At 35.1% G+C, this 17,572-nt stretch overlaps 1 protein-coding gene and 1 non-coding gene across 5 annotated transcripts in view; one reads left to right on the top strand and one right to left on the bottom strand.

The window, feature by feature from the left end:
- Positions 1-17,572, bottom strand: part of CLINT1 (clathrin interactor 1) — a 72,120-nt gene that overhangs the window by 16,713 nt on the left and 37,835 nt on the right. For all 4 annotated transcript variants that reach the window (XM_078358676.1, XM_078358668.1, XM_002744104.7 and 1 more), the window contains exons 2-8: positions 15,268-15,372; positions 14,616-14,712; positions 12,101-12,209; positions 10,987-11,151; positions 7,238-7,415; positions 3,747-3,993; positions 1,848-1,917 (exon numbers count right to left, since the gene is read on the bottom strand). In XM_078358676.1, coding sequence (XP_078214802.1) covers positions 1,848-1,917; positions 3,747-3,993; positions 7,238-7,415; positions 10,987-11,151; positions 12,101-12,209; positions 14,616-14,712; positions 15,268-15,372 — 971 coding nt within the window. The remainder of the gene's footprint in view (positions 1-1,847; positions 1,918-3,746; positions 3,994-7,237; positions 7,416-10,986; positions 11,152-12,100; positions 12,210-14,615; positions 14,713-15,267; positions 15,373-17,572) is intronic.
- On the top strand, positions 6,729-6,835 carry LOC118151859 (U6 spliceosomal RNA). Its single transcript, XR_004740264.1, has one exon. It is a non-coding gene; the product is annotated as a U6 spliceosomal RNA (small nuclear RNA).

The raw sequence follows: 17,572 nt of genomic DNA on the forward strand, positions 1-17,572 counted from the left end.
GGGGCTTTATATTATATTAATTATACTAAACTATCAGTGAAAAGTAATTTCCATCATAGACTTACAATTAAATGTTAATTTAGAAGCTTTTCTTTTTTAAGAGAGTGAGTCTTGCTCTGTCGCCTTGGCTGGAGTGCAGTGGCATGATCTTAGCTCACTGCAACCTCCACCTCCCATGTTCAAGTCATTCTTCTGACTTAGTCTCCTGAGTAGCTGGGATTACAGGTGCCCATCACCATGCTCAGCTAATTTTTGTAGTTTTGGTAGAGACAGGGGATTACCCATGCTGGCCATGTTGGTCTTGAACTCCTGACCTCACGTGATCCACCCACCTCAGCTTCCCAAAGTGCTGGGTTTACAGGTGTGAGTCACTGTGCCCAGCCACAATTCAGCTTTGAAAAATCATTATACACAACTGGGAATAATAAATTTACTTTGCACATTAGTCATATCCTCAGCTTACTGTCTACATTTTAATGCGAAATGAACTTAAACAGGCTTGGAAAGACTGTTTTAAATAGAAGTTGTATTTGTTAAGCTGTTTCGACATGTCACACGATAGTTTATTAAAACTCCATAATCATCAAATACAACCCTAAAAATAACAATTTTCTTGAAAATAATTGATCAGAAATTACTCAAAATCTAGCACATACTGGTAAGCAAACTGAAGAGATCATCAGTCCCATCTATGAGAAATTCAAGGTATGCAATTCTTTTGCTGTAGTCCTCTTTTTTTTCCTTGAGATGGAATTTCGCTCGTCTCCCAGGCTAGAGTGTAATGGTGGGATCTCAGCTCACTGCAACCTGTGTCTCCCAGGTCCAGTCAATTCTCCTGCCTCAGCTTCCTGAGTAACTGGGATTATAGGCTCCTGCTACCACACCCAGCTAATTTTTGTATTTTAGTAGAAACGGGGTTTCACCATGTTGACCAGGCTGGTTTGAAACTCCTGACTTCAGGTGATCCACCCACCTCAGCCTCCCAAAGTGCTGGGATTACAGGTGTGAGCCACCGTATCCAGCTGCTCTCTTTAAATATGTTTGGTAGTTATACACTTTCAGAGAATGTCATTCCTCTGACTGAAGCACTTGCCATTGTTTAAATATTTGTGACTCTGATTAATAATTATTTCTTCCACTTGACCTTTGCATGAGGACAAGAAATCTGTTTTTTTACAAGCACCCAGATCAGTGTCTGGTTCAACAAATATTTGTTGAATTAAATGAATAAAAAGTTAAATGATCTCTAGGCATGCCCAAAGTGACAGCAGCAATTAATATTTAGGGAAAGATGGCAAAATGTGCAGAGCAGTACATTTTGCTTATAAAGAAAGTAAAGGCGACATTTTAAATGCAACTTTTTTTTGTTTCTCCAAGTTAATTCTAAAAAATTAAAAAATGGAAACTATAAATTCCAAAATATGTGATGAAAAATTTCAGAAAGTACATGCTGCCTTGAAATACTATTTATTGTTAATTAGGGAAGAAGCACTACATTGGGTATAAGGAGTCATTAAAATGTAAATATGATAAGTATGATAATGATTTGAGGATACTATTCTTAATCACCAGTAAGTATTGAGCACAAATCAGGTTTTGCTAGGTTTGAAGGTTGGTCAGAAAAAGGTATAAAATAAGAATAACTTAGAAAAGTGGTGTACATATAAAAAGATAAGCAAAAGTAACAACACAGTGATTCCAAATAATGCTCAAGACTCACTAATTTCACATAAAAAATGAACTCAATGCAAATCATTTTATTTTCCAATCTATCTTTTATTTGGTATTTTAAAAAACGACTCTCAAACCAAGGTTACCACGAAGAAAAGGCCAATGTAGAAGCTTACCTGCTGACTGGCTGGTGCCATCAAACAAATCAACAAGGTCACCAGATGACTTGCTGCTAGGCACTGAAGTCTGAAAACACACACATAACTCAGGAGCGTAGAAAAGTTTGTTTTACTAAAAATCAGCTCTATCCATCTCTAATTCTCAATTTAGACATAAATACCTGTAATTAGCTTAATACGAATAGGGTTTTCTGGAGGGGGAAAAAAAAAAAAAAAAGAGTACTGACCTTCAATCCTTATGGAGAGGCAGTAAGCATTTCTAAGTAATTCCATTCCCAGCAGTGTAAAAGTCTCTTAACATCTACACTTTTTTTTTTCCTAACTTACTTTTCTGACTGCATTTCACTCTGGAAAACGTAACTGCCAGATCCCACTCAAATCTTAATGCTGTGTATCAGTTCATTTAAAAAATAAAAAATACATTTAAACAAAAGCCCTAGCATATGTACCAGTCCCATACAATATGTTGAGTCACAGTTGCCCAGGGCAAGACCTTGGCCAATTCTTAAAAGAAAGCTCCCTAGATAATTCCAAGGCTTGAGATCCACTGGATTAGAGGCCAAGATCCTACACAGCTCTAAATTTCTATGAACCTTAGCAATACTTATTGTTTGTATATCACACACGTTAGTGTAATTCCATGTTATCTGATATATTCTGACATCTGTTTCATATTTAGTTCCCAAACTATACCGTGCGGCCTATACCTGTAATACTATTTTTGTGTTCTCCATAGAGCTAAGCACCTTGATACCTAAATACCTATGTCCTATATGTTCAATCCACACATGCTAAATTAGAAGTCAATCGTTAGGCAATGTGTAAACACTAAAATCCTAGACATGTTGATTTGAACTTTGAAGATTAAAATATTATACTGTGATTCCAAAAACAGCTTTAAAAAGAGATCCAAATGACTTGGGTAACTTTTTAAGAACTTAAACCTTCTAGACATTTTTCTGGGGTGGGGGGTGGTAAATAAAAACAAAAAAGAAAAAGCTTGTTCTACAAATATAAAATATTTATTGCAGAGACAGGCTATACTACAAACTAATACTTAAAATCCTTTAAGATACATGACAAAAGTCTCTATTGTCAAAAATTATACAGATATTTGGCAAAAGCTGACACAGTACTTGTTATGGCAACTAAGTAGGCCTGGTGTTATTTTTAGAATCACCTACAATTTGCTGGATGTAGTAGAAAACTGTCTTTCCCAGCTTTCAGCTATTTCTCTTGAAAAGGCACAAGCTGGGGAAACAGTACTTGGGGGAAAGTGACAAAAACTATAATTTAGTCTTTTGAGGCAAATCTCCCTCCTTCGGCAGATTTCTGTTGAAAAGCCTAGGGTTTGGCCAGGTACCTAGTAGATGGATTTCATGTCTGTGGTGAATAGAAACAAACGAAGATGGTACAAGAGGCAGTGCTTCTTCTGATGATCAGTAATGACTGTGAGGCAAACACGCTGCCCTTTATAGGCAATGTTTCTACGTTAAATGAGATAAATTGCCCCTATCTAGCTCTTCTTACGCTCTTGCTTGTCACTTCTTAAAACTTTCAAATACTCGCAATGTTTTCTTTAGAGAATTGACTTGTGCTTGGTAACCAGTGGTGTCTAGAAGGAAACAGATGTACTACATTCTGTTTCACGACCATCCCTAAATGAACAAAGAGTGTTATTTCTACTTTTACAGAAAGTACACAGACAATCACTTGCAACCGGACAGGTTTCTCCCCTCAGAGATTTCTTATTATTAAATGTCTCTAGGTAATACATGCCAGATGATCTATAATTAATATGATTACCTAGAAATGCCCAAGCCTACTAAAGCGGGAATTCTGAGTGGTTTATACAAATAAAACCATGTATAAAGTGTAAACTACTGCCATTCTCACCTTAACTGAAGACTGAGGTGTGTGGGTTGAAGCATTCTGATCTGGACTGGCTTTGTCCCCTGTGTAATGTGCTGCTGCTCCAAGATCAATGGTTTTGGAAGGATTTGCTGTGCGCTTATGTCTGGTTGTGGTGGTCTCTGTGGCCTGTGTGATATGAATATGCTTTGTCGTCACAGTCTCCTCTTCATCTTTGAATTCACCTTTGGGAGATCTGCCTCTTCTCGCTTTTTTTTCCTCATCGCTGTCGCTAAAAGATATTAAAAATGAAGCAAAATAATAAGACTTGGGATTATTTTTAAATGGGTCCCTCAGTGATTTGAGCTAAAGAATTTCAAATGCAGTAACTCCAAAATTCCGTACTTTGACTATTTGACAGGGATCAACAGAATGTTATCTAAGCTGTCTGAATAATAATATGTGTGTGCTGGGGAGGGGAAGTGGGAACACAGAGAATATCCTACATAAGTCTAAAACACTGCTACAAAAAAGTATTTACGTAAATGTATATAAATAAAAAATGTCAAAATAACTCAAGTTTTTGTTTATTACAGATTTAAAGCTTAATTTAAACATAAAATAGCAGGATTTGATACCAGATTCTGATAAGACCCTGAGTGTTCAAACACTTACATTTGATGATCATTTTCTTGACATGGATTGTGAGCAAATAGCTATAGTTCCATTTTAATAACACAATTCTGTCACCAACTCTCAAAGATCAATGTATGTACATAATGAAATATTAAAATTTCAATGGATATTTAAAAAATATATATCTTAATTCAAATAACTGATTGAACTGTCATCTGTAAATGCATGAAAATATAAGGCGATGCACTTTACAACTGTGCTACTTTACTATAGTATCAGGAGATCAAACTTTTATATAACTATAGAAAACCCTTTACAGAAAACTTGGAACATGTTCCATTACTTGTATTACCTAATTTTAGAGTAGGTGGTTTAATTTATAAATATTCTGGAATATAATGCTTAAAATTCTCCTTCAAACTATGACTACTGCTGATGCAATTTACCTCAGACTGAACTACAGCCACTCTACTTAAATATAAATAAATTTGGAACTTGTATACATCAAAGATCAAAAAGAATGACTTCCCATACAGAGCAAAGGGGTGAAATATATGTTTAAATACAAACATTTTAAGGAACCTACAAGTTCTGATATGGATTCAAAAGCCCTTACTAATTTCTCAACAACAAATGACCTGAAAATTCCCATCAGTCCTATAAGTAAAACTGAAATTTTTTACTTTTTTGGTGTCCAATTTTATTTCAGCACAAAGTAATTTATTTATAAGCTGAAAATATAAATCCAACTGGCACACAATGAAATGGAAGCTCCATATCTGGTCAATGTTCAAGAACTCCTGAATCTAATAGTGAACTAGTAAGTATGAAATGCAGGTAACATGCCATTGAGGTCACATGCCACTGTGTCAAAAAATCTACTCTTCTCTCACAAATACTTTCAGATCAAAAGCTCCTGATGTGTTCTATCATTACCACGATAAATCATGTTCACTGCATTTTCACTTTTTTAAACCTAAATACTCTTTGAACACTTAGAAACTCTAGGAGATCCTGTCTTAGAGGAAACATAAAAAATAAAAATCATGGGAGAAAAAAATAGAAAAAAAGAGTAGAGAGACAAAGAAAAGAAAAACTAAGGATAGAAGGTCAAAGGATAGAAAGTAACAATAAAGAACACACAGATTTCTAACCAGCCTACATAGTCTTGTTGTTTATAAGTAAAACCTAAGACCCAATCAGACTCCATGGACCTGCCTACAGTAAAACTGTTAGTGTGGAACTAAGCCTCCCTGGAATGCCTCTTTTTCAAGACTGTGAAAAACTGGAATGTGATCTTTGAAGAGCCAGAACTTATTTTCTGTACTCTGAATATGTCTATTTTACAACTAAATATCTAGCTTTTTTATAATGAAAAAGGATGCATATGATAATTATACATACTACACACTGGGAGGGAAATGGTGCCCCTTTCAAATATACGAAGCTATTTTCCGCTCATTAATGTTTTTGTGGTCCGTATAGTAAGTTTTGGTCTGGTTTGTAAAACATTATTGAAATTATGGCCATTATTCGTTGGTATTTCCTAAAGAGGCATTCCAGGGATTTAAAAAATATAAAAACATGCTAAGAATACACTAATCAGATTGTACTTTTGTTTGTGCCTCTTTTTAATAATCCCTAATTCTGAACTGTGAGGATTTTTGGTGTGGGGTAAGAAAAAAAGGAGATGGTATTTAGTTATAAGAAATCACTTGAAGGCTTGGTTCCATCACTAACTGTGTTACTTAGGCAAGTCCACTTATAAACAATAAAGGCAAAATTCTTGTTCTACTCTATTTAGTAGAGATATTGTGAGGCACAAATGATATGCATCAAACTTACGAAGTAAAATTTGCTCTGTAGATTAAGTGCAATATACATTACCCTTTACATTGTCAGAAAAATTGGTTTATAACTATATTGGCAGGCAAGAACAAAAGTGACTGCTGCAAAGCTAAGTATTGTTCTATGTAAAACTAAATACTAATGCCCTACCATCATAAAATGTAGTTTACAAAAATAAACTACAGGTCTATTCTCAAAAACTGGTTCAAAATCCATTTGGATTGTTTTTCTGGTACACACCAGGAATCATACTGAAATGTCAAGGAGGCATTAAATTTCAAATCCTTTAACTTATGTTTAATTAAACTTAATACATAAATTTCATTATCCCTCAACATCTTAGGTCCCTGGATTATCTAAGGACCAAACGCAAAATAATCTATACAAGTTTTTACTAAGGAAAATAATCCAAGGAAAGACTACTAGGCTGAATAAAAATATACAGGATCAACTTCAAAAATAAGTAGACACAGGCAACATGGAAAGTATTCCAATACTAATTGCAAGTAGTATCTAACCTAGCATCTTACAAATAGTTGCACAGTGCTTGCCTCAGGAGCACATGTACTAAAACCAGAACAATACAGGGAAGATTAGTATGCCGCCTGTACAAGGATGATTTGCACATTTAAGACTTGTTCCACATTTCTGCACAGGGTATATTTAGAGTTGTGAAACTATTCCATATGATATTGTAATGGGGAATATTATGCATTTGTTGAAACCCACAGAAGTGTACAATATAGGAAACCCCAATGTAAACTACAGATTTTAGTAAGTATATCAATATAGGCTTTTCAGTTGTTAACAAATGCACCACAGTAATGCAAGATGTTCACAGAACCTATTATGAAGGGGAAATGGGTATCTGGTAACTCTCTGTACTTTATGCACAATTTTTCTGTGAGTGTAAACTACTCTAAAAAAAAAATGAAGTCTATTTTAAGAAAAGGCCCAATTTCAGATAATGTTAACACCCCAAACAAAACCAACAAAAAACCAAAATCCCAGTGGCATTTCCAAGAGACCCAGGAGATAAAGTGTTAAAATACCTGCATCTTTCTGGAGAGTCTTCTCTATCTTTCCTCCGGAACTTGCTGATGGTGTCATCAATTGTGCTTCCAATTTTATCACTCAGCTCACCTAATTTATCACTGAATGGAAAAGCACTCTTGTTTTTATCCCACTCCTCATCCCATTTTGATTTGGGCTCAGGATCATATCTTTCACCTATATAAAGCATTAAAAAAGGAAGAACTCTAAGGATAATAAATTCAAAAGGTATCTACAAGTCCTTATTTCTCAGGCTTTTCCTCATAATAAAATGGTTTTCAAAGGAAAACAGAAAGCTCCCACAGTGCTGAATCAACAGAATTACAGCAAGGCACAGCACGTAATGCCAGTCATTAAGTGCCAGGAATGCAGATTCAAAAGCTTTTGTTTACGAATACTTACACAACCTTAACGCACAGCACAGCATACCAGGAAGTTCTTAAAGGCCATTGAAAGGAATAGAGGAAAACACAAAACCAACACAAGCTATACAAGCATAAGAGAAATGAAAATCTTTTGGTTTTTACAAAAGCCACTTAATATATTTTATTCCTGTCCCTTAATGGTTTTTGAATTTTCAGAAAAGTGTTGGATAACAAAAGTGTCTTAAAAAATACAAACTGAAGGAAATCCACTCTGAATGCTACACGTCCCAATAAGCTAAAACGTCTCAGTAACTGTCACTCCTAAGTATCAAACTAAAAAAATAACTCAATGAATTTTCAGGGATGGGAAAGCATTCTGTAATTATTGTACAAAGAAAGGATTACTCTACCAAAAACTACACACACTAGAATCACGAAGTATGTTCAAACAGTAGTTCAGAATAGTGTCAACCAATTCAAACACCCATTCCAAACATATGCCAAGACTGGCAAAACCTAGAGCCTCTGTGTGAATTTGGGAATGCAGAGAATAGATCGTGGCAATAAACAAAAAATCCGAAATGTCAAGATTTGTTTTAGTGCTTGCCCTTAGGGGCCTGGGAAGACAGGAATTACAGACACAAAATGAAATCCTTCCATTTACATGTCCAAATTCAACTTAAGAAGCAAGAATAGAAGGTACAGAGAGATCACGACAAAAGAAAACAAAAAACATTAAAAGTTAAGGCAGGTTGGAAGAAAAGGAAAAGGACAATGAGAAACAACAAAATAAATGAAAAGTGGCTAATGGATCTTTTGTTTTGAACTTTTGTTAACATGATCTAAAAGGATACATATCCTTTAGAGATTGAACAAAATCATTCTGCTGAATTGCCTGCTAAAATTGCAAGACTAAAATTTTCTGTTAAGTGTTTAAGGATTTTAACCTATTTACTGAATCTGGAAGTGACCACCAACTTAAAGAAAACATGACAAAATGAAATTTTTTAGACAAAATTTAAACCAAGATGGCTTATAAAAAAATAAGTGATTTTCCAACAATGTGTAGGTACATTTTAACGACAGTGTGATAAACTAGACTTTGGAAAACAACAAATTTACAGGGCAGGAAGTGGATGAAAACCAAACTGATTAGCACTGTGAACATCATACTAAATTAATGCTAAAGATACTGGATACTGGAAGACATTGTCTAATGTCAGAATGAAAAAACATGCCGGGTGCAGTGGCGCATGCCTGTAGTCTAGCTACTCGGGAGGCTGAGGTGGGAGGATCGCTTGAGCCCAGGAGTTCTGGGCTGTAGTGTGCTATGCTGATCAGGTGTCTGCACTAAGTCTGGCATCAATATGGTGACCTCCCAGGAGCAGGGGACCACCAGGTTGCCTAAAGAGGGGTGAACTGGCCAAGGTCGGAAATGGAACAGGTCAGAAATCCCATGCTGATCAGTAGTGGGATCATGCCTGTGAATAGCCATTGCACTTCAGCCTGGGCAACATGGCGAGATCCTTTTTCTAAAATTAAAAAAAAAAAAAAAAAAAAAAAATGAGAAAACACAAAACTGGCTGGTTGTGGTGCCTCATGCCTATAATCCCAGCAGTTTGGGAAGCCAAGGTAGGCAGATCATTTGAGGTCAGGAGTTTGAGACCAGCCTGGCGAACATGGGGAAACCCTGTCTCTACCAAAAATACAAAAATTAGTCAGGTGTGGTGGCTCATGCCTGTGGTCCCAGCTTCTGGGGAGGGTTAGGCAGGAAAATCACTTGCGCTTGGGAGGCAGAGGTTGAAGTGAGCAGAGATCACACTACTACACTCCAGCCTGGACAAAAGAATGAGACTTTGTCTCAAATAAAAAAACAAAACAAAACAAAATAAAACCCCACATAACTGCTAATAGTGAACAGTTAAGTCTGAATAACACAAAACATGAACAATATCTTAGCAAAAGAATGTGATGTGAACACACAGGATGTCCAACTCTACCTTTAATACAGATCCTGCAGTTAGTGCATTCTGCCTGAGTTTGAAAACGTATTCAATTTTCTAAGTTTAGCTGACATAATTGTATATTATGCTGGCAAAAAGAAAGATACAAGCAAGAATAGTGTGGAAATAAGTTATTTCTATTAAAAACACATTAAGCTGCTATAACTACTTTGAAAAACTAAAGAATAAAACAACTACTTGGGTAAATAATCCAAAAACTTTGTACTTCCCCAAACAAATAGAAACTCCAAAACATTATTTATAAGCTTTAGGAGAAATATTTTTGCCCAATTCAGAAACTGACTTGTGGCTGACTTTGGTTGCACTGCCTATGAGTTAGCCCTGGGGGAAAAAAAACTGACTTGTATATTATGCTTCAATATAAAAAAGGGAATTTTTCTGCTGTTAGAAACATCCTTAAACAGCTAACTAAATGCAGTATTTTTTCTTTGAGGGCAAGAAAGCAGAGGAGCAAATGAGTAAGGAAATTTTACATGTAAGAGTTTTACATGGTTCCATTGAAGGAGATAGGAGAGCTCAATATAATCCAAATATAAACATATATGGTGGGGGGCAGCTGGAGAGCCTCAGTGAAAACAGCTAAGATACACAGCACTGGCCTGTCTGCATATACACAAAATGACCAGGAGATTGTCAGAGCTCACAGAAGACACAACAAGTGCAAAAGGACATGCTGTGAAAGACAGTTCTTATTTTGTGTATCTGCTTCAAGCATCTATGCCTTATTTTACAGAAACTATATTATTACATTAAAAAATAAACACAAAAGATGAATGTTCTAGTTGCTCTTAAATGTATTGGGAACAATAAACAAAGCAATAGGCCTAGATGAAAAACTGACAGTATCGTCAGTCACCTTTGATACATCAAGTTACATAGTGCATAAATAAAGAAAGAGAGACTGAGGCTAGAATGACTGACAGGAAGATTATCTGGTTTGGGCCAAAAATACAGCTAAATCGGTTTCAAATTAGGTTAATTTCCTGATCAAACTCTATATTTTTATGCTCTCAACTATGAGTTATAGAAACTTTTCCCCCGCTTCTTTTTAGATGAATGGTAACCCTAAGAAGGGAAGGGTATACATCTGTTTTTTTCTCTGTATGTCACCTCAGAGTATGTAGTCATTTAATCAGCCATTAATGGTTAAAATCCTATTGCTGAACCCACAAGTTAAAAATAGGAAGATTCCCAAGATTCATGTGACAGAAGCCAAAATTAGTACTGCATGTATTTTAGTCTTCTGTGTATTCCAAGAAAAGAAAATTAGCATTTTGGTCTTTGGTATTTCACTGATTCTTAAAATATACTCAAGAAGCTAAGCTGATGCTTAGGTGTCGGCTTGTCTTTGATACTCACTGTATCTGAATCCGCCAACACTGTCTGAGGAAACCCCAACATACTTGTCTTTGTTCTTCTTTGCTTTCTTTCGCTCTTCACGAAGCCTGTCGTCATCCTGGGCAAATTCAACCAATTCCTTCACCTTCTGTCGAATATTTATACCTTGATCCTTGCCATGCTCATCTATGAGGATGGTAAGAGACAAATAAAACTTAAGAATTCACTTAATATGTATCAAACTCTTTAATATAAAAAAAAGATACAAAAACTTCATAAGAAAGCAACTTCAGTATTTAAAAAATTATAAAGAGAGGCAAATTGTGCTATTTAACTTTGTCATTTTCTCTGCAGCAAATTCTAAGTTTTAAAATGGAATTTTGGCGTATAAGGGCATGTAAAGATGAACTAAAAAGGACCACAGATAATGGTACTATGCAAGGTCAATTAAAGATTCACTAAAAAGAATTACTGATGACCATACAAAATAGACATATCTGTACGTGCTATTGTGTTTTTCTATCGTATTTTAAGAAAACAAATGAAAAGAACTACTTTAGCATTTTAATAACTGGAAAGCATACAATGTCTTGGTTTCTCCAGTACAAGTCTGGAACACTAATTACCAGGTTTTAGTGTAGCTCAAAACTGAATATTTAAAGTGCTTACAACTGGGGTACACTACAAAATAAAATGTGCTTCATTCCCTAGCCTCTTTCACATTCAAAACACACTGTGGCCTTGCTGCCTTTGCACAGTAAATATTATTTGGTGGGAGGGAAAAAAAAAACCAGCTTCAAACAGATGTGTGTGTTTTGGAGCTCTAACCTTTTCTTCCCATATGATTAAAGCTATTCCTTTATGGACACCACAGGGGACCAGTCTCCAGTGCATATTTTAATATAAACCCGAACACTCATGTTGTGTTGGTTCTGTTGTTATTAGCCAGGCTTTTCTGCAAGTTCTTGTCTTCACTAATTAATACTCTAGGGCCCGACGTCTTGGATTCTGCACTCGTCACACAACCAGCAACAGTCACATTCTAATTAGAGCAGAGAAGCTTCTAAGCTGGTTCAGGTGACTGACAACTCCAACTACTGTTTTAATTTGCTTATAAGGTTTTTCTATTGCTCACCTACAAAGTGGTAATTTTCCAGGGATCGTAAATCATAAATGTGTTCTCTGGCACTTGTAACAACACGCTCTGATCCATTCCTTATGAGGTAAGCTAGGAGCAGCAACGACTGTAAAAATACAAAGCACTAAATGATTAAATGAAATAAATTCCGGTAGAGCTTCAGTAAATGGTTAAAAAAATTAATTCTAACATTAGCAAAGAAAGAATCTTCATGGGGGTGGTGAGGTTTCTTTACATCAGACTTTAAATACATAACCTAGAAAACTTATATAATCAATTTGAAGTTCCTCTTATATTAAGCATAGTAAATAATTATAAATTGTCCACTGGATACTGTGTGTTAAAGACTTAAAAGAACAACTCTGATGTTCAAAGTATTTGAATGCATGACATAAACATACAATAAGGTTTTAGAAAGCTGACTCTGTTTTTACTTTTTATCTGAGCATTATGGAACTGTGAATTGCCAGAAACCTCAGAAGAATTATTTGGTAATTAAACAATCCTATAGTATTTTCCCCAGGTAAAATTTAATTTTGAGGTTAATTATGTGGCTTTTGTTTTAAAAGGTTGTGGCCAGGCTCAGTGGCTCATGCCTGTAACCCCAGCACTTTGGGAGGCCAAGGCGAGAGGATCACTTGAAGTCAGGAGTTTGAGACCAGACTGCGCAACATGGTGAAACTTCGTCTCTACTAAAAATACAAAAATTAGCTGGGTATTGTGGCCCACCCCTGTAATCCCAGCTACTCAGGAGGCTGAGGCAGAAGAATCACTGGAACCCAGAGGCAGAGGTTACAGTGAGCCGAGTCCACATCACTGCACTTCAGCATGGGCAACAGGGAGACTTTGTCTCAAAAAAACAAAACAAAAACCTGAATGTTTAAGAAAATTTTGCAAAATAGTGAGACGTCTTTATGGAAAAAAAAAATTGCTGGGTATTGTGGTGCACGCGTGTAGTCCCAGTTACTTAGGAGGTTGAGGCAGAAGGATCCCTTAAGCCCAGGAGGTCAAGACAGCAGTAAGCCAAGGTCGAGCCACTGCATTCCAGCCTGGGTGACAAAGCCAGACTGTCTCAAAAACAACCAACCACCACTAACACTCACCCCCAAACTAAATTTTGTTCAAATGTAAATTTAAAATGACTACTAATGGGCATCAGGTTTCTTTATGGGGTGATACAAATGTTCTGGAATTAGATAACAGTTACTCCTACACAACTTTGTGAAATATACTGAAAATGATAAATTGTACATTTTGAACTTAACATTGCTTGGAACAAACCTCAATGGATTAGGGACATGAAAATATAGTTAGGTGGAGAAGAGGGGCCAGCAAAAACCAACAAATCTAGTTAGTCTGGTAAAACTGAGGGACATAAAACCTCTTCCTACCAGTAATTTAAAGCCACGTGTCACTTAGTGATGGGGATATGTTCTGAGTAATGCGCCATTAGGCAATTTTGTCATTGTACCAATATCAGTGTACTTACACAAACCTAGATGGTATAGTCTGCTACACACTGACGATGTGTGGGACCACCTATTGCTCCTAGACTACAAACCTGTGCAGCATGTTACTGTACTGACCTACTATAGACAACTGTAACACAATGCTGAGTGTTTTTGTATCTAAAAACAGAAAAGGTGCAGAAACAATAGGGTACTATAATCCAGTGGGACCACTGTCATATAGGTGGTCCATCACTGACTAAAATGTCCTTATGTGGTATATGACTGGATTCTTTAAAAAAGGAGTTTACCCAAGAATTAAACAAAACAAAACAAAACAAAAAACAAAAAGCAAATTTAATTTACAGAAATTTCAATTATTTCATCACAACTACCACACAACCTGAGGGAACGACACTGAATATTTTCAGAAAGGAGTAACATAAAAAATATAAAACTAACACATAGATTTTCAATTCTGAAAGCCAAATTACATCATTTTGGATAGCACAGAAAAACATTCTGAAGAAGCAAGAAAACACGGTAAGTGTAGAAGCATAACTATATTGTTACAGGATTCTGCATTATATGAGATCAGAACTAAACAAAAGGAATCTGATAGAGTTCATATTCACAAATTTAAAATCAGAATTACACTTTGAACTAGCATTTTGATACAGAATACTATGAGAATACTATCATAAATTAGGTAAATTTCTATGCAGAGATGACAAACCATATTAGATTGTGGTATTCATCTTAACTGCTCATACACTAAACATGCATACTACTATACATCCAATTGTTTTTGATATGCACATACATTTTAGTAGAAAAAATTTTAAGAAGTAATCAACATTTAGAAGTATTATTAATATTAATTTTAAACATTTTCCATTCACGGTTGTTCATGATGACACAAACAACAAATCTACTTCTTTCATGTGTTTTCGATTATTCTATTTTAAGATTTAACATACTTCAAAATCACCTATGTATATATACCAAATTTCAAGCATTTGTTTTCAACATGGCAAGTAATTAAAACAGACTTGTATCCATACCTTATAAACTCTTCTCCAATTCTTCTTATTGTCTTTTAACATTCGTGACCAAAGCATGTTCATAAGTTCTGGAAATTGTTCATACATAAATGTAGCCCTGAAAAAAGAATCATTTTCTTTAAAAGTCTGCAATATATTAATTTTGACAGTAGATGGCAGACTTGTCCTAATTTACTGGGTTTCCCCAAAGAGTTTTTAAACATTAATAAGCTTAATTCAAAAAACTTAGAAGATATGTACTTCCTAGAAAATGTTTTCCCTATATTTTATACACTACCTGGCACATATGTAAGCCCCACTAATTAAGATACTTTGCAAGTTCTTCATTCACTGGTACAGTGGCCCAGATGTTCACAGAAACAAATTTTTTTAACTTGCATTTCCAAGTTATTTTACATGCATTTGTCGAAATTTTACATAGTGAGCTACAGCACGTCTCAAAACTTCATTGAAAAAAAAATTGTGGGTTTCTTTTTTGAGCCAAATTTTTAAGGGGAATGGACTGAGTAAAACTTTCTACATTACTATCTGAATGATTATGCAAAATTTATATTCTGGCAGCCAAATAGTTTAAATCTGAAAGCAAATTTCACATTTCTGTGTCAAGACACTTTGATTTTTTTCTGCACTGCTGAGTCAAATTATCACTTACTTGGCAATCTCTCCCATGAGTTGCCCAGAAGGTCCCCAAGGATCATCGTTCGTTGCCTCTCGAACCTTAGACTCAATCTCTGAATAATTCATAACCACATTGGTGCTGCAGAGCAAAAAAATGCACGCACATACGCACAAAGATTAGCATCAAAACTGAGAAACACATGAAAACTTAATAATGACACTACTGGGTGTCCTAATGAGCTACCTCCACAGGGTGGGAAAGAAAACATCTTTTGTGCACAAGCTACCCCAAGGACACTATGTAATACACTTAAGTTATCTTTAAGTAGATTTTACTATTCCATTAGCCTTCAAGAATACAGATGAGAGATTACATCAGAGCTGGCATAAGTCCAGTAAAATATGGCTGAGGGTCAAAAGTTTTTTAAAAAAATTGAACATGCTAGAGTCTATTATAAAACTAAGTTGTCAGTTTCTTGACGAGATCTGGGTTTACAAGCAATTTAGGCTTATGTTTCCTGTTTAGAGAAATTCTATAAATTAGGCAAAATTATGTAACAGCTAGATAATATCTATATCACATTTTTAAAAAATAATAAATCAAAGATATCTACAGATGTTTAGAACCACTACGAATGTTGAACTGTAATCCCTTAGTCTTTTTTCATTTATTCTATCATATGTACTTCTATGACATTATACATTCATTGTAACCGTCACCTTTACTGCCTGCATAATATTCCATCAGGGGATTGTATGATGCACACTTAACTTTCCCTTATGACTTCAGCAAAGATTAAGAACATGGGTCTCAGGAGTCAAAAAGATCTGATTCCAATCACTTACTAAGTGATCAATGGCAAAATTATTTTAATTATTTTAATCTCAGTTTCCACAGCCATAAACTGGAAATAAATAAGAATATTACCTCAAAGACTAGCACAGCAAATGGTGTTTATTTAGTACAGTGTCCGACATATAGGAATTACTTAATAAATGTTACCTATTATTAGTATTTAATATAATAACCAACACCAGCCTGGGCAATATAGTGTGAGAGCTGGTGTCTAAAAAAAATTTTTTTAATTAGCCAGATGTGTTGGCATACACCTATAGTCCCAGGTACTAGGGAGGCTGAGGTGGGAAGACTGCTTGATTCCAGGAGGTCAAGGGGAACCATGACCGCACGACTATACTCCAGCCTGGGCAACACAGCAAGACCCTGTACCCCCCCCTCAAAAAAGAAATATATATAAAATAACCATCTATTAGGAGATTTTCAAAACATTAAATAATATTTTTATCAGAATTCACTTTGGAAAAAAGATTAAGACATGAGATGGCAAAATAGTTATTAAGATGGAATTTCTCATGCTTATATGAATTTAAGAATTCAAAGGCATTTTGAGAATAAAGAAACACTGCATAAATGTGACATGCTATAGTAATATTCATTTGACATCAAAAACTCCAATTATTTCCAAACAATTTTTATAACAGGTGTCTGTGAATATGGTAATTCAATTCTTCTACTTAGAATTAAGTCTTAGAAACAGTGAAAAATCAGAATTTGGTAACTATTATATACATATAACCCACTTTTGCCATATGGCTTTTTAGTCATCAAAAAGTTCTATTTTTTAAATAAGGAAGGTTTGGTTGAAACTGATAATCAAATCTCTTAAATTTCAAATTTATTGCAAACACTTCAATTTCTTTACATTTAAAGAAGAGACCAACAAACAAGTTTGGGTCAAATTTTAAAGGAACCATTATGCATATAAATGTGCCTTGCCAAAAAACTAAATCAATCTGGCTTTCAGATTTAAATTCAGAACATTGTTCGACTATGGAAGAAATGCAAGATCCTATTATTTTCTTTCAAATCTCGGAGAAAGCTGCCTCTTAAGATATCAATTAATGCGATAAAATAAATACAAATTCCTTACCCAGGACTAAAATAAATCCATGATCTCCACTGCCCACCTCCTTTAAAAATGTTAAGACCACTAAGGAATACATTTTCGTTAAAATCCAGTAATGGTTCTATTACAACACTTTTATGTATGAATGTAGAAGAATAATTTTCCTACTAATTTTATCAACCATGGAACCAAAATAAAACTAAGGCAGCATATAACAGATTCACAATTTAAGATGCCACAAAATGATAAATTTCAGAACGCTTTTGTTTATCCTGGTGGCTGAAGAATGCGTGGCTTAGGCAGTTAAAAGTGTCAAAATGCAGCTGTGAAAATGAACAATAGCAATTAGGATTATAATTCACCCAAGCATTTCATTACCAAGAATGCACTGAAATCTCTTTGCATTGTTTAATT

Source organism: Callithrix jacchus, chromosome 2 (assembly GCF_049354715.1).
Source record: "Callithrix jacchus isolate 240 chromosome 2, calJac240_pri, whole genome shotgun sequence".
Taxonomy (NCBI): Eukaryota; Metazoa; Chordata; class Mammalia; order Primates; family Cebidae; genus Callithrix; species Callithrix jacchus.